Source organism: Odocoileus virginianus, chromosome 4, assembly GCF_023699985.2.
Source record: "Odocoileus virginianus isolate 20LAN1187 ecotype Illinois chromosome 4, Ovbor_1.2, whole genome shotgun sequence".
NCBI classification, from domain to species: Eukaryota; Metazoa; Chordata; class Mammalia; order Artiodactyla; family Cervidae; genus Odocoileus; species Odocoileus virginianus.
Window position 1 is genome coordinate 74,919,117 of NC_069677.1, and position 23,564 is coordinate 74,942,680.

At 37.6% G+C, this 23,564-nt stretch overlaps 1 protein-coding gene and 1 non-coding gene across 2 annotated transcripts in view; one reads left to right on the forward strand and one right to left on the reverse strand.

Moving 5' to 3' along the window:
- Positions 1-23,564, forward strand: part of ACAD11 (acyl-CoA dehydrogenase family member 11) — a 95,168-nt gene that overhangs the window by 8,782 nt on the left and 62,822 nt on the right. The window contains exons 2-5 of the mRNA XM_020893075.2: positions 8,234-8,333; positions 12,063-12,188; positions 13,191-13,352; positions 16,646-16,810. Of these exons, the coding sequence (XP_020748734.2) occupies positions 8,234-8,333; positions 12,063-12,188; positions 13,191-13,352; positions 16,646-16,810 (553 nt within the window). The remainder of the gene's footprint in view (positions 1-8,233; positions 8,334-12,062; positions 12,189-13,190; positions 13,353-16,645; positions 16,811-23,564) is intronic.
- TRNAR-CCU (transfer RNA arginine (anticodon CCU)) lies at positions 22,907-22,979 on the reverse strand. The gene has a single exon. It is a non-coding gene; the product is annotated as a tRNA-Arg (tRNA).

Consider the following 23,564-nt stretch of genomic DNA (forward strand, 5'->3'; position numbering starts at 1 on the left):
TAGTGGTAAAGAACCCACCTACCAATGCAGGAGACAGAAGAGATGCTGGTTCGATCCCTGGCTCAAGAAGATACCCTGGAGGAGGGCATGGCAACCCACTCTAGTATTTTTGCCTGGAAGTCCCATGGACCAAGGAGCCTGGGGGTCTGCAGTCTGTAGGGTCACAAAGAGTCACACATGACTGAAGCAACTTACCACCATCACCACGATGTGTCCCATAGAATGAGTAACAGGTAGTATAATCACTGGAGGTGAGAATTCAAGGAACTGATAGGCCTAAGAACGAATATCTTTATGGATTTTGATGCCATTAATAATTAGGATGGGGGTAGAGTTTTGGCCACCTGATACAAAGAGCCATCTTATTAAAAGACCTGATACTGGGAAAGACTGAAGTCAGGGGGAGAGGAGGACGACAGAGAACGAGATGGTTGGATAGCATCACCAACTCAATGGACATGAGTTTGAGCAAGCTCTGGAAGATGTTGAAAGACAGGAAGCCTGGTGTGCTGCAGTCCATGGGTTCACAAAGAGTCAGTCATAACTGTGTGACTGAACAACAAAGTGTTAGTAAGAGTGAAAATCCTTAGGCATTGAGGGAGAATGATCTATGAATTAGTGGGTGACTGCAACAAGAATGGGTAGAGGGTAGCAGAGTCTCTATGACAGGAAATTCAAAGCTGGAGGAGAGGTGTTTAGACAGGATGAAGGGCAGAGCCTGGAACTGGCAGTGAGGATCAAGAAGGACACAGACTCCATTTCCAGGTCACTGGATGAGTGATGGGGGGCAAAATCTACCACATAAGAGACAAGGGAAACAGGATCCTCATAGAACATTCAGGTTTTAGTTAGAGCAAGAAGGTGAAGGGTCCTTTTGGAGAAGAGATTGGAGCTGTATGTGATTGTGATGCTGAAAGACAGTGAGTTCCAGGGTGCACAATGTAAAGGTGTTGGGAGTTGGGGGCATGAGGGTCGGAGTGAGAGAAGAAGACTAAATAAGGACTGTATAAAGCCTTATGGGAATTAGAATGCAGTGGATAAATGGTGACATGAGCATGTAGGTCTGTTTTTTTGATAACATAAACAGAGATAAAGAGCATAATGAGACCAGTCCTGGTGGTTTTCAGACAGCAGTGCTATGAGTGATGGGAAGTAGGAAGAGAGAGGTGTTTGGCAATGGGGATGAGCAGTCTTATTCTAAGTACTCCGAGTTACTTTTTTTTTTCCCACAACTGATACCAATATAATAAAGAGCTTTGTGTTTTGACATGAATAGACTTTCTACTTATTTATTATGTGGATGAAATGAAACTGTATTCTTTTCTTTCTCTGTGTGTATTTAAGTATACAGAGGTCTATTGTTTTTGTTCAGTTGCTAAGTCATGTCTGACCCTTTGTGACCCCATGAACTGCAGCACTCCAGGCTTTCCTGTCCTTCACTATAGCCCTGAATTTACTCAAACTCCTATCCTCTGAGTTGATGATGCCATCCAACCATCTCATCCTCTGTCGCCCCTTCTCCTCTTACCCTCAAACTTTCCCAGCATCAGGGTCTTTTCCAATGAGTCAGCTCTTTGTATCAGGTAGCCAAAGTATTGGAGCTTCAGCTTCACCATCATTCCTTCCAATGAATATTCAGGGTTGATTTCCTTTAAGATTGACTGGTTGGAACTACTTGCTGTCCAAGGGACTGTCAAGAGTCTTCTCCCGCATCACAATTTGAACACAAAAAAAGTTCTTCAGCACTCAGCCTTCTTTATAGTCCAGCTTTTACATCCATACATGTAAGAGCTGTATGGAAAAACCATAGCTTTGGCTACATGGACCTTTGTCGGCAAAGTGATGTCTCTGCTTTTTAGTACACTGTCTAGGTTTGTCATAGCTATTCTTTGAAGGAGCAAGCATCTTTTAATTTCGTGGCTGCAGTCACTGTCTGCATTTTGGAGCCCAAGAAAATGAAATCTGACCCTGTTTCCATTGTTTCTGTATCTATTTGCCAAGAAGTGATAGGATTGAATGCCTTGATCTTACTTTTTGAATGTTTAAGCCAACTTTTTCACTCCTCTTTCACCTTCATCAAGGCTCTTTAGTTCCTCTTTGCTTTCTGCCATTAGAGTGGTATCATCTGCTTATATGAGGTTGTTTGTATTTCTCCCAGCAATTTTGATTGCAGCTTGAGCCTTATCCAGCCCGGCATTTCACATGATGTACCTTGCATATAAGTTAAATAAGCAGAGTGCCAATATACAGCCTTGATGTACTCCTTTCCCAATATCAAACCAGTTCATTGTTCCACATCCAGTTCTAACTGTTGCTTCTTCTCCTGCATACAGGTTTCTCAGAAGACAGGTAATGTGGTTTGGTATGCCCACCTCTTTAAGAATATTCTACAGTTTGTTGTGATCCACACAGTCAAAGGCTTTAGTGTAGTCAATAAAGCAGAAGTAGATGTTATTTGGAATTTCTTTGCTTTTTCTATGATCCAGCGTATGTTGGCAACTTGATCCCTGGCTCCTCTGCCTTTTCTAAATCCAGTTTGTACATGTGGAAGTTCTTGGTTCACATACTGTTGAAACCTAGCTTGAAGGATTTTGAGCATAATGTTGCTAATGTGAAATGAGTGCAATTATACGATAATTTGAACATTCTTTGCATTGCCTTTCTTTGGGATCGGAATGAAAACTGACCTTTTCCAGTCCTGTGGCCACTGCTGAGTTTTCCAAGTTTGCTGGCATATTGAGTGAAGCACTTTAACAGCATCATCTTTTAGGATTAGAAATAGCTCAGCTGAAATTCCATCACCTCCCCTAGCTTTGTTCGTAGTAATGCTTCCCATGGCCCACTTGACTTCACACTCCAGGGTGTCTGGCTCTAGGTGAATGACCACACCATCATGGTTATCTGGGTCATTAAGAGCATTTTTAATACAGTTCTGTGTATCCTTGCCACATTTTCTTAATCTCTTCTGCTTTTGTTAGGTCCTTGCCATTTTTGTCCTTTATTGTGCCCATCTTTGCATGAAACGTTCCCTTGGTATCTCCAGTTTTCTTAAACAAATCTCTAGTCTTACCCATTTTATTGTTTTCCTCTATTTCTTTGCATTGTTCACTTAAGAAGGCTTTCTTATCTCTCCTTGCTATTCTCTGGAACTCTGCATTCAGTTGGGTATGTCTTTCCCTTTCTCCTTTGCCTTTCGCTTCTCTTCTTTCCTCTGGTATTTGTAACGCCTCCTTAGACAAACACTTTGCCTCCTTGCATTTCTTTTTCTTGAGGATGATTTTGGTCACCACCTTCTGTACAATGTTATGAACCTCCATCCATAGTTCTTTAGGCACTCTGTCTACCAGATCTCGGCCCTTGGATTTATTTATCACCTCCACTGTATAATCATAAGGCATTTGATTTAGGTCATACCTGAATGGCATAGTGGTTTTCCCTACTTTCTTCAATATAAGTCTGAATTTTACCACAAGGGGTTCATGATCTGAGCCACAGTCAGCTCACGGTCTTGTTTTTGCTGACTGTGTAGAACTTCTCCATTTTGACTGCAAAGAATTTAGTCAATCTGATTTTGATATTGACCATCTGGTGATATTCATTTGTAGAGTCATCTCTTGTGTTGTTGGAAGAGGGTATTTGCTATGACCAGTGCATTCTCTTGGCAAAATTCTGTTAGCCTTTGCCCTTCTTCATTTTGTACTCCAAGGCCAAACTTGCTTGTTACCCCAGGTATCTCTTGACTTGCTACTTTTGCATTCCAGTCCCCTATGATGAAAAGGACAAATGTCTATAATTTTAATATGTTAAATAGTTATAATTTAATTAATATATTAATTATAAATAGTATATTAAGCAGCTCAAATAATGATTTTTGAAACTGTCACTGAACCAACTTCCTACAGATCAGAGTCCTTCAAACTTCATGGCTCTGTGGAATGTGCTGTATTGTGTTTTGTTCAAGTTGGTTGATTTTTGCACCCATGGATCCAGAAAAGGCACCTCTGGAGAGATGAGCCACCACTTCCAAGAAATGCCCAGCAAAGCACCTATCATGATGCCTGTTCTCTGGTACACTGTGGTGGAGTTTTGGACCCTCTCCACCTCTTTCTGCTGATGTTAAGTTCTTCCTTCTCAGTAATCTGATTCTTGGCCAGCCATTTGTTGCTTCCATTGCAGTTGTCAAGAATCTTCTGACTTCCTTTGATTCTGCCTTCACATCTCTTCTTCTACCATGGCTCTGAATCCTAGTTTGGAGAAAGTTTTTGGGGGATATTTTGCCTCTTCTTATCTCCAGCTTTGTATTTTTAAGTCTTTTGAACTATATACTCAATATTTTCTATGCTTAAACACCATGATATTAGTCTTTTAGTCTTCTCTTTTCTCGATCTCTAATCCATAGCAAATACATTTGAGGAGCTATCGGCATCAGTATCAAAAGTTGCTACTTCAAAGAATGCTGTAGCAGTGCCTGTGAGTTCAGTTGCCAAGCTGATTGTTATCCTGCATCATTGCTCACTCAATTCCATATACTTCAATGAGCATACCAAGCTGATTATAAGAGTAGATGTGAACATCTAAGTCCACTTGGTATTAACTGCTTGCTATGGTGCACTTGGTCAGAATAGTCATGACTCCACAAGTGGTTTCAAAATTAAAGAAAAAGGAGTGATATCAAAGAACAGTAAATTCTGAATAACTTCAGATTTATCTCCAGACAAGGGACAAGATGGCTTGTTCAGTTCAGTTCAGTCACTCAGTCGTGTCCAACTCTTTGCAACCCCATGGACCACAGCACGCCAGGCCTCCCTGTCCATCACCAACTCCTGGAATTTACTCAGACTCATCTCCATTGAGTCAGTGATGCCATCCAACCATCTCATCCTCTGTCATCTCCTTCTCCTCCTGCCCTCAATCTTTCCCAGCATCAGGGTCTTTTCCAATGAGTCAGCTCTTCGCATCAGGTGGCCAAAGTATCAGAGTTTCAGCTTCAATATCAGTCTTTCCAAAGAACACTCAGAACTGGTTTTCTTTAGTCTGCCTAAATAGCTGTAAACATATGTGACCTTTAACAGGATTGATGCTTTTTAAAAATTTCTTGCTATTGAAAGAAATCTTGTAAGAATATCTAAGTTTTGGAAGCTTGGAGATGCAGATAGAGCCACCTACTAGGATTACATCATGGATCTGAGGCTCGCATGCTTGTGAGAAAAATGTTAAAAAAAAAAAAAAACTTTTCTTTTGTTCTACAGACAAATTAACTTTCTAGCTATGTTACTCTGGAAACTTAGTAAGGTGGAATGTCAGCTGTGTTTCCAAGCAAGAGCACTTATGGTAAAAGTAACATCTATTTGGTAAATTGCATCTGAACTGGAAGGCCTGTAAATGTATCTGGTCAGATATTTTATGCTTAACTTAAGTATCTAGTCAGATATTTTAGGCTTAACTTGGGGCTTTTCTACGTTTAGTTAGTTCTTAAAATTGGTCATGTCTCTTGCTAGAGCACTGCTCCTGGAGATGATGGAGCCATCATGGTGTAGAGCGTGAGGCTTCTAAGCCAGGGTGGCACCCACACCCATCCACTGTGATCTCATTCCTTCAAACCTGAGCTATCACCAGAGGGACACAGGCAGACACAGGCGTTACACGGTAGATCCTAGACTGCTGCATAGACCTACTGTAAGGACCTTACTAAAGAAACTCATCTGATGCTACCCCGCTGGAATACTGTATCTCCTGTCTTCCTGTGCTTCTAAGTAAAACCAATGCTAAGAGTCTTTGAGATTTCTTGTCTAGTCAAATGAGTCTACCGAATGAGTGTTCCTAACTGAACACTTAAATGCAAAGATTCCATCTTTGTAATTAAGGTTTGACAAATCAAGTGTCACGTTTGGTTATAAATCAACCCATTTCTTTTAGTATTAAATGTCTTGTTCAAGTCCTAAAGAACAGTTATGACCTTTGGCTCATTGATGATTCTTATCATATTGATACCATCAGTGGATTCCATACTGTATGGAGTCCTGATGGTTAGAGTAGTTAAATGTAGCCAGTATTTTGTTCACAGTACACAGTGTTGGTGATGGTCTTCCCCTGCAGGGATTCTGCTTTTTTTTTCTTTTTGTCTTTGTTAGAACCATGGACGGTAGATACTTGCTCAAAAGAGATGCTTTTAGTTTGGTGGAGTTTTGTTTGTTTGTGTGTTTGTCTGTTTAGATAAAATTCATGCTATATTAAACTTAAAATTTTAACTATTTTAAGTGTATAATTTAGTGGTTTTTATTAATTCACAATATTCTGCAGTCATCACCACTATCTAATTCCAGGAAATTTCTATCACCCTAAGAAACCCTTATCTCACAATTCCCCCTTCTGCCCATCCCCTGGAACCAATAATCTACTTTCTATCACTATGGATTTACATATTCTGAACATTTCACAGAAATGGAATCATATAATATCTGACCTTTGGTGACTATTTTTTTTTTTCACTTAGCATAATGTTTTCAGAGCCAATCCATTTTAGCATGTATTCGAACTCCATTCCTTTTATGGCTGAGTAATATTCCATTATACGAATATCTCATATTTTGTTTATCCATTCATCTGTTGTTGGACATTTGGATTGTTTCTACTTTTTGGTTGTTGAGAATAGAGCTGCTATGAATATTCATGTACACTTTTTTGTTTGAATGTGTTTTCAGTTCTCTTGGATATATATGTTGGAGTGAAATTGCTGGGTCATATGGTAATTATATATTTAGTAAATAGCTTTTAGTTTTCCTCTTATATTTCACCTTGGTCATTTACCATCACAAAACGCCAGTGCTTCGGTATACGACTGCATTATCAGAAATGCATCCAAGCAGACATTTGGCATTAAGAATTGTCTTTGTAAGGTTCATTGCAACTTGACTCTTTGGAGCATCACAGATAAATTGTCCCATGTCAAGATACACAACATAGGGGCTTCCCTGGTGGCTCAGTGGTAAAGAATCCACCTGCCAATGCAGGAGATATGTGTTTGATCCCTGATCTAGGAAGATCCCACATGCCACAGAGTAACTAAGCCCGGGAGCTTGGTCTCTAGAGCCTGGGAACCGCAACTGCCAAGCCCTTGCACTGCAACTACTGAAGACTGTGGGCCTAGAGCCTGTGCTCTGTGACGAGAGAAGCCACCTCAATGAGAAGCACATGCCCACAACTAGAGGGTAGTCCCCACTCTCCACAGCTAGAGAAAAGCTCCCACAGTAATGAAAACCCAGCACAGCCAAAAAATAAATGAATTTATATTTTAAAAAGATTAACAATACAGCTTGACGTGGTCCCATTTGCTGACACTGTTGCAATGATCTTCACTTTCCTATGCTTAAAGGTGCTCACCCAGGATTAGATGGTGCTTTTTAGTATGATTGCTAGAGAGGATGGGTCTTGCTTATCTGAGTAAGATGTAGAAAGTGGAGATGCTGCTGTATTCAATCTGCTTTTGTTCTTTGCAGATGGAGGCTGGAAGCTTAGGGTAAAACTTCAGAGAGAAATGTTTTTTAACTTTCTCTTATTACCTATTACCTCAGGGATTAATTCTTCTGCTTTTTTAGTTCAAGGCCTCTCTTTCATGCTCTTGAATTCTTTAAAAGTTGGGTAAATGAAGGTATAGATGAAATAATTTTGGCAGCTGGAGTGTATTTTCTTAGCCCATGTGAGAATTTCTGTCCACAGAGCAAGAAAGTCAGTGCCCTGGTGTCTGTGAGTCACTTGGGGCACTATTGCACTTCTCTGGCCCAAATATCCCCTCTAGGACCTTGCTTATCAGAATTCCCATTTCAGAAAGCTATACTTGGAGTTCTCTCTCCAATCACAGATGAGGGAACAGCTGTTCCAGCATCCTTTAATTAATTTTCTGACAGATCCCCTACAATCTCTTCTCCCAGCCTTTCTTTACTTAGATCTAGACGTTTTTCTAGGGATAATTCTGATAAAACTCATGATTTGCAGGCAAGAAGTAAGATCTTCTCTTCTACCTGTGTAGATTATAGGTTTTCCAGCTGCCACTGTGTTACCATATGCTATATACAATCCAAAAATGGATGTTCTCAGCTGCTGGTAGCACCCCTCTTGGCTTTCTAGTGTTGAAGTGGATTTATTTTCATTTTGTGTTTTCTTCTGAAATTTCAGCAGAATGTGGGGAAAAAGAAAAATATATCTTTTTATTGACCTTTTCTCTATTCTTATCTAGATCAGGACAGTCCAATCCAACCTTTCATCTCCAGAAAGGCTTTCGAGCATATGTACTCAGAAAAAAACCACCTGGTTTACTTCTTCCTAAAGCACATAAGGTATGGTATGCAAATGCAATGTTAAATTCCTTGTTGACTAATAAATGCATTTTATACACATGAAACAATTTAAATTGCATTTAAAAGTACTCTCACAATTGTTAAATATAGAGAATGCATTTTATTTCTTAGGTGAAAATTTCACTTGAATTGTATTCCCCCCACCCCTTTTTTTTTTTTTTATTGTTTTTATTTTTATTAGTCAGAGGCTAATACTTTACATCATTACAGTAGTTTTTGTCATACATTGAAATGAATTAGCCATGGATTTACATGTATTCCCCATCCCGGTCCCCCCTCCCACCTCCCTCTCCACCTGATCCCTCTGGGTCTTCCCAGTGCACCAGGTCCGAGCACTTGTCTCATGCACCCAACCTGGGCTGGGGATCTGTTTCACCCTAAATAATATACATGTTTCAATGCTGTTCTCTTGAAACATCCCACCCTCGCCTTCTCCCAGAGTCCACAAGTCTGTTCTATACATCTGAGTCTCTTTTTCTGTTTTGCATATAGGGTTATCATTACCATCTTTCTAAATTCCATATATATGTGTTAGTATACAACTCCTGCAGCTCAACTCCAGAAAAATAAATGACCCAATCCAAAAATGGGCCAAAGAACTCAACAGACATTTCTCCAAGGAAGACATACAGATGGCTAACAAACACATGAAAAGATGCTCAACATCACTCATTATCAGAGAAATGCAAATCAAAACCACAATGAGGTACCATTATACGCCAGTCAGGATGGCTGCTATCCAAAAGTCTACAAGCAATAAATGCTAGAGAGGGTGTGGAGAAAAGGGAACCCTCTTACACTGTTGGTGGGAATGCAAATTAGTACAGCCACTATGGAAAACAGTGTGGAGATTTCTTAAAAAGCTGGAAATAGAACTGCCATATGACCCAGCAATCCCTTTTTGTTTTTATCATGGATTTGAGTTTGAAATCTAAGGCTGTGTTTAAGCTGGTCATCTTGAGCACTATCCAGTCCTCTTGTGGATTTGATTCCTTTGTATAGTCAGCTAGAAATGTAGTCATCTGGTAAATATTTTCAGAGCTGCTCATCTATAGATGTTTTGAACTTTGATTAAATTATGTTTTAAAAGGCACATTGTTATATCTTATAACAATATCTACTCACTGAATACTTTAATATATTTGATGTAGTAATCCTTTGATCTTTTGGTGATAAAAATAAATATTTGAATAATCATAATATGATGTAAATCTTAGTGAGAATTATAAAAGATTTTTGTTAAAAATTGACTCTTTTCAGAAAACATATTATCTATGGACTTTTAGAGAAAAGAACATTAAAATCATGATGCATATTTTGGATATTATTATAATCATATATAACAGATTATACATGATTCCCAACCCCAACTGACTGGAGATGGGCCACTGAAAGGTGGGTTTAATATCACAGTAATGGAAAATGCATATTATGACTATGATATTCCCAGAAAATGAAATGACCTGGATACTTAAGATCGAAAAAGTTCAGTAACTTTTATTAAGCCTCAACAAGGCATGGGTGAAAGAGAATCCCCACCTGCAGGGAGAGATTTATGCCCCAGTAAACAGTTGGATTTGTCTCTCTTCATGACAATATCCTTGATATCTAGAAGACATGAGAACATAAAATAATACTTTCAGCCCAACGATCTAAAGTACTTTTGTTTCAGCTCCTTTCATTTTTCCCAGATCTGCATTGGAAAAAAGCACTGTTCCCACACTGACATCTACTTTATGACCAGCCTCCATCACCCCTTGCCACCCCTATTTCACAGCACCAGAAAGCTTCTTTCTATAACTATTGGCATCTCTGACTGCTCTCACCTTGGTTGTGGATTTAGTCATTTCCCTGCTCTAGTTATTGCAGCAGTGGCTGCTTTATTCCTCTGGTCAAAGTGAGTTGCATGGTTTCTTCTCCTTAGAAGTGATCAGCCACCACTGCCTGAGTCTGGGGAAGGAGACTTTACAGGCAGATTAGTTGGCATCAGTGTTCTGCTATAAGCTGTGTCCCTGGGTTCTGAGTGATAAATGTGTACATCTGTCCTGTTTGAGGAAGGCCTTTTCTTCTCCTATCTTAGCTGAGCTTCTGTGTCAGTACCAAGTTGTTTCTCATTGTCTTCTTACCCAGTAGTTATCTTGAGCTCCACGGCAGCCCTGGGTACCAGGAAGAATCCCTGCACCACTGCCTTGAAAACAAGTACCTCCAGAGATCTCCAGATGGAGTGGGTACATTTCCTTTCTACCAGCACCCACAGGCCTCCCCCAGTACCCTGTAGTTGACTGTGCCCAGAGCACTGAAATAGAGACTTGCCTGAGCCCCATGGTGGACTGGAGAGGGACTGGTGATGGGAAGCAAGAGCGAGTCAGCAAGCAGGGACTGATTTTAAAAAAAGGGTGGTTGGTTTTTTTTTTAATGATATCTGCAAAATATTATGATCAGAAACTGTCACCTTCATATTATCAGTTAGATTAAGCCCCATGCATCAGTTCAGTTCAGTTCAGTCACTCAGTTGTGTCCTACTCTTTGCAACCCCATGAACCACAGCACGCCAGCCCTCCCTGTCCATCACCAACTCCCAGAGTTCACCCAAACCCATGTCCATTGAGTCGGTGATGCCATTCAGCCATCTCATCCTCTGTCGTCTCCTGCTGCCCCCAATCCTTCCCAGCATTAGGGTCTTTTCCAGTGAGTCAACTCTTCACATGAGGCGGCCAAAGTATTGGAGTCTCAGCTTCAGCATCAGTCCTTCCAATGAAAACCCAGGACTGATCTCCTTTAGGATGGACTGGTTGGATCTCCTTGCAGTCCAAGGGACTCTCAAGAGTCTTCTCTAACACCATAATTCAAAAGCATCAGTTCTTCGGTGCTCAGCTTTCTTCACCATCCAACTCTCACATTGATACATGACTACTGGAAAAACCATAACCTTGACTAGACGGACCTTTGTTGGCAAAGTAATGTCTCTGTTTTTAAGTGTACTATCCAGGTTGGTCATAACTTTCCTTCCAAGGAATAAGTGTCTTTTAATTTCATGGCTGCAATCACCATCTACAGTGATTTTGGAGCCCAAAAAAATAAAGTCTGACACGGTTTCCACTGTTTCCCCATCTATTTCCCATGAAATGATGGGACCAGATGCCATGATCTTAGTTTTCTGAATGTTGAGCTTTAAACCAACTTTTTCACTCTCCTCCTTCACTTTCATCAAGAGGCTTTTTAGTTCCTCTTCACTTTCTGCCATATGTCATCTGCATATCTGAGGTTATTGATATTTCTCCCAGCAATCTTGATTCCACCTTGTGCTTCTTCCAGCCCAGGGTTTCTCAGGATGTACTCTGCATATAAGTTAAATAAGCAGGGTGACAATATACAGCCTTGACATACTCCTTTTCCTATTTGGAACCAGTCTATTGTTCCGTGTCCGCCTGTCTTTTTAGCCTAATTAGCAATTTTTGTTGTTGTTTTTGTCTTAGTTGCCAAGCTCTGTCTGACTCTTTTGCAAGTGCCATCCTAATTTATAATTGTAATAATCGCATTAAGACTACTTTTATGGACAATATTAAGGAAACTATTATCCTCTGGGTTATATTGTTTGTTATATTTGTTGATACTGTTTTAAAATTAATTTATAGCCTTAATGTTAGCTCACAAGTAATTATTAAATATCTATATTTCTGATTTTTAATTATCTATCATCTTATTTAGATTGATAGAGAATTTAAAGTCCAGAAAGCCTTGTTTTCAATTGGATTCCCCGTTCCCAAACCTTTATTATACTGCAGTGATCCGTCTGTCATTGGAACAGAATTTTATGTGATGGAACATGTACAGGTAAATTAACACTTAATTGTACTTTGTTGCTTTTATTTTTAGTTGTGAAATTACACGTTAATAAATGATAGTTTATCAGTGAGCATTTTAGGTAGTTTGCTTTGCAAGGGCTTAAACTTTTTTTCTTTTTATTAAAGCAACAGAAATGTATCCTCTCATTTCCAGAGGCTAGAAGTTTGAAACCAAGGTATCAGCAGTATTAGTTCTTTATGGAAGCTTTTTTTGTTTTGCTTTTAAATTATTTTTTATTGAGATATAGTTAATGTACAATATTATATGTTACAGATGTGTTACATAGTTATTCACAATCTCCACTTAGAGTTATTGTAAAATACTGGCTGTATTCCCTATCTTGTATTAAACTTTCATTTTAATTTGAGAACACAATTTGAGTGAGATGAACTAGGAACAGATTTACTAATTATGGCATATTGGTCTATTCTTCCTCTAGGTGTCAGTAAAGAGACATGTAATGGCAATAACTAAACTATCCAGATAGTAGAGGGAAAGAAACTACTCAAATAAAAAAACAATCCATTAATAACAATAAATCCAAATTGTTTTAAGATTTTTTATTTGGTAAAATGTTACTTGAGAGTAGTGTTTGTCCTTCAAGTTAATCTTGGTGTATCCTCGTATTTCCCCTGTGGCATATATGTGTTAGTTGCTTAGTTGTATCCAACTCTGCAACTTTATGGATTGTAGCCCACCAGGCTCCTCTGTACATGGGATTCTCCAGACAAGAATACTGGAGTGAATTGCCATTTCCTTCTCCAGGGGATCTTCCTGACTCAGGGATCAAACCTGGGTCTCCTGCATTGCAGGCAGATTCTTTACCATCTGAGCCACCAGGGAAGCCCTGGCATATTCTACAAAGAATTGGTTTTGGTTGTAAAACTGTACCTAATCTTTTTGTAGGAAACAGAGTATGATGACACAGCAAATAATTGGTATGAAAAGATTTGTTTTGTTTTAAATTAACTGTTGTAATTGCTTTCATAGGGCCGAATCTTTCGTGATTTCACAATTCCTGGAGTTAGCCAAGCAGAACGTTCAGCCATCTATGTGGCCGTGATAGAAATCTTGGCTCAGTTACATTCTTTGAATATACAGTCATTGCAGCTGGAAGGATATGGTAGAGGTGTTGGGTATTGCAAAAGACAGGTAAGGCATCCACACAAAGAGTTTCTTTTCTCAAGTTTTTGGAAACAAAATATACATTTTTAAATTAAAATAAAAACCTATTATTTTATACTTTTCTGAAATCTGGCTATAACTTTGAACCTTCAGATTGACTTATTTTAAGCATAAAATAATTTTATATTTTTTAGATCAGCAAAAGCTTCTGTAACTGACAGCATGTATATAAATGCAAATTTAAAGCTATTTCTATCTCTTCACTTATTTTACCAATACATTTTCTATACAATTTTCCCTTTTTAAATTAGTTTAACAAATATTTGTTAAGCATATAAGTATGTTTAATATGTGCTAAGTACTGTGTTAAACTTCAAGAAAATAGAAATCAATTCTTCCCCTAAAGGAACTTAACATTTTTGAGACACCTCTACATGAAACTCATTTACATGAAACTTGAAAATGGTATAAAAGAGTATGTAATCTGGTAATAAATTGTTTTGTTACTTATCATGAGAGCTGTTCCATTCAGAGGGTAGATATAAGTATGCCCTTGCTCAAGTTGGGGAAAGCTTCCTATGAAAGTTATGTCTTTTTCTCCAAGGAAGACATACAGATCGCTAACAAACACATGAAAAGATGCTCAACATCACTCATTATCAGAGAAATGCAAATCAAAACCACAATGAGGTACCATTACACGCCAGTCAGGATGGCTGCTATCCAAAAGTCTACAAGCAATAAATGCTGGAGAGGGTGTGGAGAAAAGGGAACCCTCTTACACTGTTGGTGGGAATGCAAACTAGTACAGCCACTATGGAAAACAGTGTGGAGATTTCTTAAAAAGCTGGAAATAGAACTGCCATATGACCCAGCAATCCCACTTCTGGGCATACACACCAAGGAAACCAGATCTGAAAGAGACACGTGCACCCCAATGTTCATCGCAGCACTGTTTATAATAGCCAGGACATGGAAGCAACCCAGATGCCCATCAGCAGACGAATGGATGAGGAAGCTGTGGTACATATACACCATGGAATATTACTCAGCCATTAAAAAGAATTCATTTGAATCAGTTCTAATGAGATGGATGAAACTGGAGCCCATTATACAGAGCGAAGTAAGCCAGAAAGATAAAGACCATTACAGTATACTAACACATATATATGGACTTTAGCAAGATGGTAATGATAACCCTATATGCAAAACAGAAAAAGAGACTCAGATATATAGAACAGACTTGTGGACTCTGGGAGAAGGCAAGGGTGGGATGTTTCAAGAGAACAGCATTGAAACATGTATATTATCTAGGGTGAAACAGATCACCAGCCCAGATTGGGTGCATGAGACAAGTGCTCGGGCCTGGTGCACTGGGAAGACCCAGAAGGATCGGGTGGAGAGGGAGGTGGGAGGGGAGACTGGGATGGGGAATACATGTAAATCCATGGCTGATTCATTTCAATGTATGACAAAAACTACTGTAATGATGTAAAGTAATTAGCCTATTAAAAAAAAAAAAGAAAGAAAGTTATGTCTTGTACTATATATTTAAGGAAGAATAAAATCTAGAGTGATAGGGAAAAGATGATGAGCATTTCACATCAAAGGAACAGCAAGACCAGATAAGTATGAGGCTGTTTCCCTTTGTACATATGTCTTTTTCAGGGGGCAGAAGGAAGAGAGACAGGAACTAAGGTTGAAAGAATACTCACTATATACCAGGTCCCATGCTAGATGAATTATAGACCCAATGTTTTTTAATCTTTGTAACAACCCTATTACATAGATATTAATACCCTCATTTTGCAGATGAGGCAACTGAGGCTTGCAGGTATTAAGTAATGTACAAATAAGTGCTTAAACATAATTTAAACCCAGCTCTCTGTGATTCCAAAGATGAAGGTCTTTACTGTACTAAATTGAACAGAGATGCCTTAGAAAGTAGAGAGGGAGATAAATAGGTAAATATTTCAATTGGTGGAGGACTTTGACAATAGGTTAACTTAATTGCATTCAATTCTAAGAAAAATAGGAAAAAAAACTTTGCATTTTCATGTCTGTAATATATTTCAAAGATTCTTTAGAAGATTCTATGGGTAATAAAAAAAAAGGAGATTAAAATGAGAAATAAAAATCTCCCTTCTTTTTCTAATCCCCATATTACATTTTTCAGAGACTACTTGTTTCTTGTGACCCTTTCAGAAATTTTCTATTTTTTTTTTCATCTGTAGGTATATGTGTTTGTTCTTTATTTTTTTCTTTCTACAGAATAATTGCCATATAAAGGCTAGAACCTACATCTCTTGATTCCTGTTGTTGTTTAGTCTTGAGTCGCATCCGACTCTTTGCGACCCCATGGACTGCAGCACACCAGGCCTCCCTGTCCCTCACCATCACCTGAAGTTTGCCCAAGTTCACCTCCATTGCATTGATGATGCCATCCAGCCATCTCATTCTCTGACACCCTCTTCTGCCCTCACTCTTTCCCAGCATCAGGGACTTTTCCAATGAGTCGGCTGTTCGTACCAGATGACCAAAATACTAGAGCTTCAGCATCAGTCCTTCCAACAAGTATTCAGGGTTGATTTCTCTTAAGATTGACTGGCTTGATCTCCTTGCTGTCCAAGGGACTTCCAGGAGTGTTCTCCAGCACCACAGTTCGAAGGCATCAATTCTTTGGCATTCTGCTTTCTTTTACAGTCCAGCTTTCAAAACCATACATGACCACTGGGAAGAACCTAGCCTTGATTATACAGGCCTTTGTCAGCAGAGTAATGTCTCTGCTTTTCAACACACTGTTTAGGTTTGTCATAGTTTTCCTGCCAAGAAGCAATCGTCTTCTGGTTTCATGGCTGCAGTCACCATCCACAGTGATTTTAGAGTCCAAGAAGGGAAAATCTTTCACTAATTCCACCTTTCCCCTTTATTTAGTTTTAAGCAGCTCTTTCACTCCCCTCCTTCACCCTTATCAAGAGGCTCTTTTAGTTCCTCATTGATTTCTGCCATTACCGTGGTATCATCTGCCTATCTGAAGTTGTCCATGTTTCTTCCACCTCTTGATTCGTAGGCCAGTGTTTTTTTTCCCCTGATAAAAGTCTAGGTAAGTAGAATGGAACTAGATGGAAGAAAAACTTAAGTGTTGAAGTTTTTAGGCCTATGTGAGTATTTTAAACTAAGGTAAGTATCATAGGCATTTTTTCTGAGTATTTAAGACTGAATCCAAATTTGATATACTTGAATTTTGCCTTAATTTTAAAATTGCTGAATCTTATTTTCTACTTTCAGCTCTGTCATTTTTAAAATTTATTTATCTTTAGGTATCAACCTGGACAAAGCAATATCAAGCTGCAGCTCATCAGGACATCCCTGCCATGAACCAGCTATCTGACTGGCTAATGAAAAACTTGCCAGATAATGACAATGAAGAAAATTTGATTCATGGAGATTTCAAACTAGATAACATAGTTTTCCACCCTAAAGAGGTATTGGAAGCCCTGTTTACAGTAAATTGACTATGTCTGACTTGGGATACAAGTACTAAGTAGATGTTCCCTTAGAGTACTGAAAAAACCCAAACCATCCCCGTTCTTCCTCTACATTCAAGACTATCTTCACCGCTCACAATTTTTGGAAATGAGTCCTGTAGATTTTCTCGCATAGGCATCTTATCTTTAAGGCTAGGTCTAATACTGGCCTTTATTCATAAAGTAGTAAACTACTTTAAAAGAATTTGGGAATTTACATACATGTTGCTATTTTCTTCAAAGATGTTTTTCAACTACTAAATATATTTAGCTTATCCATATTCTTGCTCTTTCTTCTGGTTCATTTTCATTTCTTTCCTCTATCTGATGAAGAATTTTTAATTTGATTATTATTAGCTCAGAGAGGACACAATTCTAAAAGATTTCTTTGAGGCTTCGAAAGAACATGTATGAAGTTAATGGAACCTTGCTCTGTATAAATGTACTGAGTGTAATTTTCATAAAGGGTACAAACAAATCAAAACTATAATCCTCCTCCACTGAGCATAGTGAGGCCTAGAATTGAAAGAGTGTGGTGGGACTAAAGAAAGTACTTCAGTTCTCTCTTTACCTACATGCCTTTGGGCAAGACATTTGGCCCTTAGTATTCTAACACTGATGTGAAAGATTTACAGTTCCCTGAATCCTCCTCCTTAGGGCAGAATTTTCTGGGTTCATTAGTTTTCTCAGAATGCTGAGATGTTGTAGGGCAAGAGGAGCTGTTCTAAATTCACGTGCTGAGCTTCTGGGTTTCATGTTCTTTTCCTGTAGGAAGAGGATGGGGGAAAATAGCATTATAAATTTTATTGTTGTCATAATTCAAAGTAGTACTATATCTATTGAAAGTTAAAATATAAACACATATGGACACATTTACCATCAAAACAGAAAATTTTTCATAGAAAAGTCAGTTTGGTTATTTAATTTCTGTATATGTAATTATGTGTATATGTGTGCATGTAACTTTTTGTTAATGGCATGGATGGATTCTGAATTCTAACTTTGTTAAATATAGAATAGGAAAATGAAAGATCACTAATTTATGACATGGAAAAATTATAAAAACTTATGCCTTAAGATGCCTTAAGGATCTGGTCTATATTTTATCTGTATCATTTGATTCATTAATATTTTTGGAGCCTCTCTTTGAATAGGTCACTGTTCTTTATGTTTTCTGTAATTGTAGTACTTTTCTTTCATTACTTAATCAAGAAAGGAAAATTTCAGACCTAAATCTCCTGTTACGTGTTTTCTACCAAGATGTTTAAATATGCTGAAATTAAATACTAAATATGCTGAAAGTAATGACAGACTACAGTAAGTTCCAATAGTTATTTCCTTTTTATATTTAATCTCATGTTAAAAAACCATTTCTTATAATATTCAAGTTACCAAACAAGGATCGTCTTTCTTAAGTTCTGTGGAAGCAATGCTAATTTGTAACATATATCTTTTCTGTTTTAAATATATATGTCTTTTATGTTTTAGGGTTATATAATAGCTAGTAAAATGTCTTCTACTTTATACCCAATAATCCCATAATTATTAGTGATATAAAATTTAATCAATTTCTGTCCATGTAAATATGGGTAGCTAATTTTTTAGAGAAGTAACACACATTTGGCAAAGTACCAATCAACTAGCATTTATTTATTACCAATTATGTGCCCTGAAACATAGAGTTAGAAGGAAAAACAGCTCTTAATGAGCTCAAAATACAGATGGAGAGAAAAGATAACTGTGGTAACAGCAGAGAACAATACAAACTCAAGTGCTAAAGAATATCATACAATAAAACTAAGACTCGTCAAGAGGGAAAAGATATCCACTGTGCACTGACATTCAAAGCTATGAAACACTACAAATTAATTCTAGTCAGTAATTTACTATAATTATTCAATAAAATATTGACTAATAGTTTAAAATTTCATAAATAAGTAGGAAATTAGACTATTTTTCTTTTTCATGAAGGTACTTCACAAATTGAAATATCAGTACCTGGATTATAACAAGTTTAGTATGTGTATGTTTGTGCTCAGCTATACATATTCCTAGGAATATGATTGAAAGCTTTTTATTTTTCCTTTGAGGGTAAGGATTGTATCTTTAATTTTTTTCTTACTTTTTTTTTTCTAAAGCCTATATGGTAACTGCTGAGTAAATGGGGACCTTCTAGACTAAAACCTCCTCAGTTCAGTCGCTCAGTCGTGTCCAACTCTTTGCGACCCCATGAATCACAGCACACCAGGCCTCCCTGTCCATCACCAACTCCCGGAGTTTACCCAAACTCATGTCCATTGAGTCGGTGATGCCATCCAGCCATCTCATCCTCTGTCGTCCCCTTCTCCTGCCCCCAATCCCTCCCAGCATCAGGGTCTTTTCCAATGAGTCAGCTAAACCTCCTAGAAAGCAGTAAATGCATCTTACTCATATATACAGCAGTTGCATGTTTCTGAATGAATCTATGCTAAAAGAACTGATTATAATTAATCACTAAGTAACTGTTTCTATCTCATTTATTTATGCTTAATTTCTGTTCTCCAGTAGTATGGCTGTCACCACCTCTGTGCCTCCATTTTTATTGTAACTTTTAATTTTGAAAATCTTTAAAGACTCACAAGAAGTTATAAAAATAGTATAGAGGGAGCTGTGTATCCATCATCCACATTCCCCAAAGAGATCTCACACAACTATAGTGAATTATTATCAAAGCCAGGAAATTGATATTGTGTGCATTTTGAATTGGGGGGAAAAAACAAAATCAGGGTTCCCAAGAAGTTAAAATGAGGTAATTGATAAGGAGCTGATGCTGACCTTATTTTAATTCTTTTCTTCTTTTCCCCTCTGTTTTTATATTCTAGCTTTCTAAGATATCCTATCAAGTTCTATTATTTAAAAAAAATTATAACAAAGTAAAATCTTTACTGTTTAGTACATATGTACTAAAACCTAAACAGTGGTATAGGGAATGGGATTATAGGAGGCTTATGATTTACATTCCTGTGATGTTTAAGGTTTGATGTTTTATTTTTTTCCCCAAGCAATAGCTTATTTTAGTTTTGTCATCAGAAAACTCAGTTATTAAGGAAGAAAAGAAAAACAATTTGAATGATAAACCATCCAGGAATGTGTGTGGTAAGCCGGTAGAAAATTACTAAAGGGAATAAAAAAAACTGAACCATGTTACTCAGTTTCACAATCCCTAGTTATTTTCTAGTTACTGATACATAAAGTATTTGAAGCATATTTGAACAAGTGTTTCAGTAACAACATGCTCAATGAAATGTTTAAAAGAACTCTAGTTTTCCTGGAAAAGATTGTTAAATTTCCAAATATGAATCAGCCATCTGGCAGAGAAATATTTAAGATTTTGGAGTTTAGTATACATATTGCCATTTAAGCTTCAAAGATAAATATGCTTAATTAGGAACAGATAAACCCATAGGTATTTCATCTACTTTCAGTAATTAGTAGTCAGATGTATTTTAGATAAATATAAGTACACTGGTTCTTTGGAAGTCATCTGCCTTGCAGCATTTTATATGTTTTCTTATGAAAAAAAGATTTGATATGCAAGGCAAAATGTATTTTTAATGGATTTTTTTCTTTTTAATTCCCCCATTATTTCTAAGATGCTAGTGTAGTTGGGAAAAAGTTTACTTATAAAATTGAATTTTATTGCTATAAAAGACATGGGGATGTGTTTTTTCCAATCTTTTTATTTTACAAATATTTTTAGATACCTTTAATATGCTCTTTGGTCATAAAATCAGGTTTTGAACATAGGCCTACTGACTTCATTCCACGCTGTCCTGCTTCTCATCTCCTCTGGAACTGGTCAATTTTGGTAATCTAGAAACTTAAACCCTTGTCTTTGACCACATCCTCACTACCTTCTGGGCTTCCCCGATGGTTCAGATGGTAAAGAATCTGCCTGCTATGTGGGACACCTGGGTTCTATCCCCAGGTCAGGAAGATCCTCTGGAGAAGGGAATGGCAACCCACTCCAATATTTTTGCCTAGAGAATTCCATGGACAGAGGAGCCTGGCAGGTTACATTCTGTGGGATCACAAAGAGCTAGACACAATTGAGTGACTAACACTTTCACTTTTCTTTTCACTACCTTCCACTTCTCTTATTTATACCTCACCTGAGATGCTACAAATTTGATTGCTCTTACTTTAGAATTTCTGAACCCCTTATGACTACATCTGACATCTCACCCTGCCTGGCCTATTTTGGCATGATCAGTCATTTAAAAAACTACCTTCTTTATTATCAATGAGTTAATAATTTTTTGACAATGAATGTGTGTGAAAATAATGTAAGAGTTAGAAAGTTTCCTGACCTTAGCTTACATGTTATTCCAGAATCTTCTCAACTCTTGACTGTATATATAATCTCCAACCCTGATCTTGATTCATCATATTTTTGCTGCAGAATAAAGTCATAATGTCAGATTAATAGGGTTTGGGACATTTTTTTGCTGCATAATTTCATCTAGGCTCTAACTTCTCTCTATAAAATCTGTGAAAAAATTTTAATCCCCTTTTCAAATCTTTTCTATTCTTGAACTGTCAAGTTGCTTTTTACATCTAGACTCACTCTCAGCATTTAGACTTGATTCATTTTTGTCTTTTTAGTCACTTTTCAGCACAAGCTGCTTTATAGGGATTATATACCCCTGGAAGTTCCCTTGATATTGCTGTAGATATTTCAGTCCTCTCCTTTATGCAGACCGCTGGGTGACATTTTTCCTAAGCCATTACCAAGAAAAATTATTACTTTCTAAAAATTAAAGTATAGTTGATGTACAGTATTATATATTACAGATGTACAGTATAGTGATTCATGGTATTTAAAGGTTATATTCAATTTATAGTTATTATAAAATATTGGCTATATTCCCTGTATCTGTGTCCTTATAGCTTATTTTATACATAATAGTTTGTACCTCTTAATTCCCTACCACTGTATTGCCCCTCCCCTTTCCCTCTCCCCATGGGTAACCAGTAGTTTCTTCTCTGAATCTATGAATCTGTTTCTTTTTTGTTATATTCATTAGTTTGTTTTATTTTCTAGATTCCACATATAAGTGATGTCAAGCAGCCTTTGTCTTTATCTGTCTGGCTTCTTTTACTAAGCATAATATATTCCAAGTCCATGTACGTTGTTGCAAATGGCAGACTTTCCTTCTTTTTAATGACTGAGTAGCATTCCATTGTATATGTGTATCACGTCCTCTATATGCATTCATCTGTTGGTGGACACTTAGGTTGTTTCCATATCTTGACCATTATAATTATAAATAGTGCTGGTGTGAACATTGGATGCATGTATATTTTCAAATCCGTGTTTTTGTTTTGTTTCAGATATGTACCCAGGAGTGGAATTGCTGAGTCATATGATAGTACTAGGGCTTCCCTGGTAGCTCAGTTGGTAAGGAATCCGCCTGCTATGCAGGAGACCTTGGTTTGATCCCTGGATTGGGAAGATCCCCTGGAGGAGGGCATGGCAATCCACTCCAGTATTCTTGCCTGGAGAATCCCCATGGACAGAGGAGCCTGGCGGGCTACAGTCTATGGGGTCACAAAGAGTCGGACCCAGCTGAGCAACTAAGCACAGTACAGCACTCATGATAGTAACTATTTTTAGTTTTTTGAGAGACCTCCGTACTGTTTTCAATAATACTAGGCTGCAGGAATTTACATTCCCACCATTATATGAGGGGTTCATTTTCTCTACATTCTCACCAGCATTTGCCATTTCTGTTCTCTTTTCTGATAGCCATTGTGACAGATGTGAAGTAATATCTCATTGTGGTTTTGATTTGCATTTTCCTGATGATTAGCGATGTTGAACATTGCGTTCCTGTTGGCCATCTGCATGTCCTCTTTAGAAAAAGGTATATTCAGTTTTTGTGCCCAATTTAAATCATAGTTTTAAAAAAGATTTAAATATGTATCTTTGGCTGTTCTGGGTCTTAGTTGCAGCACGTGGGATCTTCAGTCCTTGCAGTATGCAAATTCTTAGTTGTGCCATGTGAGATCTAATTCCTTGACCAGGACTTGAACCTGGGCCCCCTACATTAGGAGTGTGGAATCTTAACCACTGGACCACCAGGAAAAGTCCCTAATCAACTTTTTAAAAAATACTGAGTTGTATGGGTTGCTTATATATTTTGGATATTAACCCCTTTTTGGTCATATCATGTGCAAATATTTTTCTCCCATATAACAGGTTTTCTTCTTATTTCTTTGATGGCTTCCTTTGCTGTGCAAAAGCTTTTAAGTTTAATTAGGTACCGTTTGTTTGGTTTTGCTTTTACTTTCTTTGTCTTAGGAGACAGATCTAAAAAAATATTGCTATAGTTTATATCACAGAGTGTTCTATGTATTTTCCTCTAGGAGTTTTGTTTCCAGGCTGATATTTAGGTCTTTAATACATTCTGAATTTATTTTTGTTTTTGTATGAGAAAATATTCTTATTTCATTATTTTACATGTAGCTGTTCAGTTTTCTCAGCACCAGTTGTTGAAGAGACTGTCTTTTCTCCATTGTATATTCTTGCCTCCTTTCTCATAGATTAATTGGGCATGGATTTATTTCTGCATTATCAATTCTGTTCCATTGATCTATGTGTGTATTTTTTGTGTCAATACCATACTGTTTTGATGATATGATACTATAGCTTTGTAGTATTGTCTGAAGA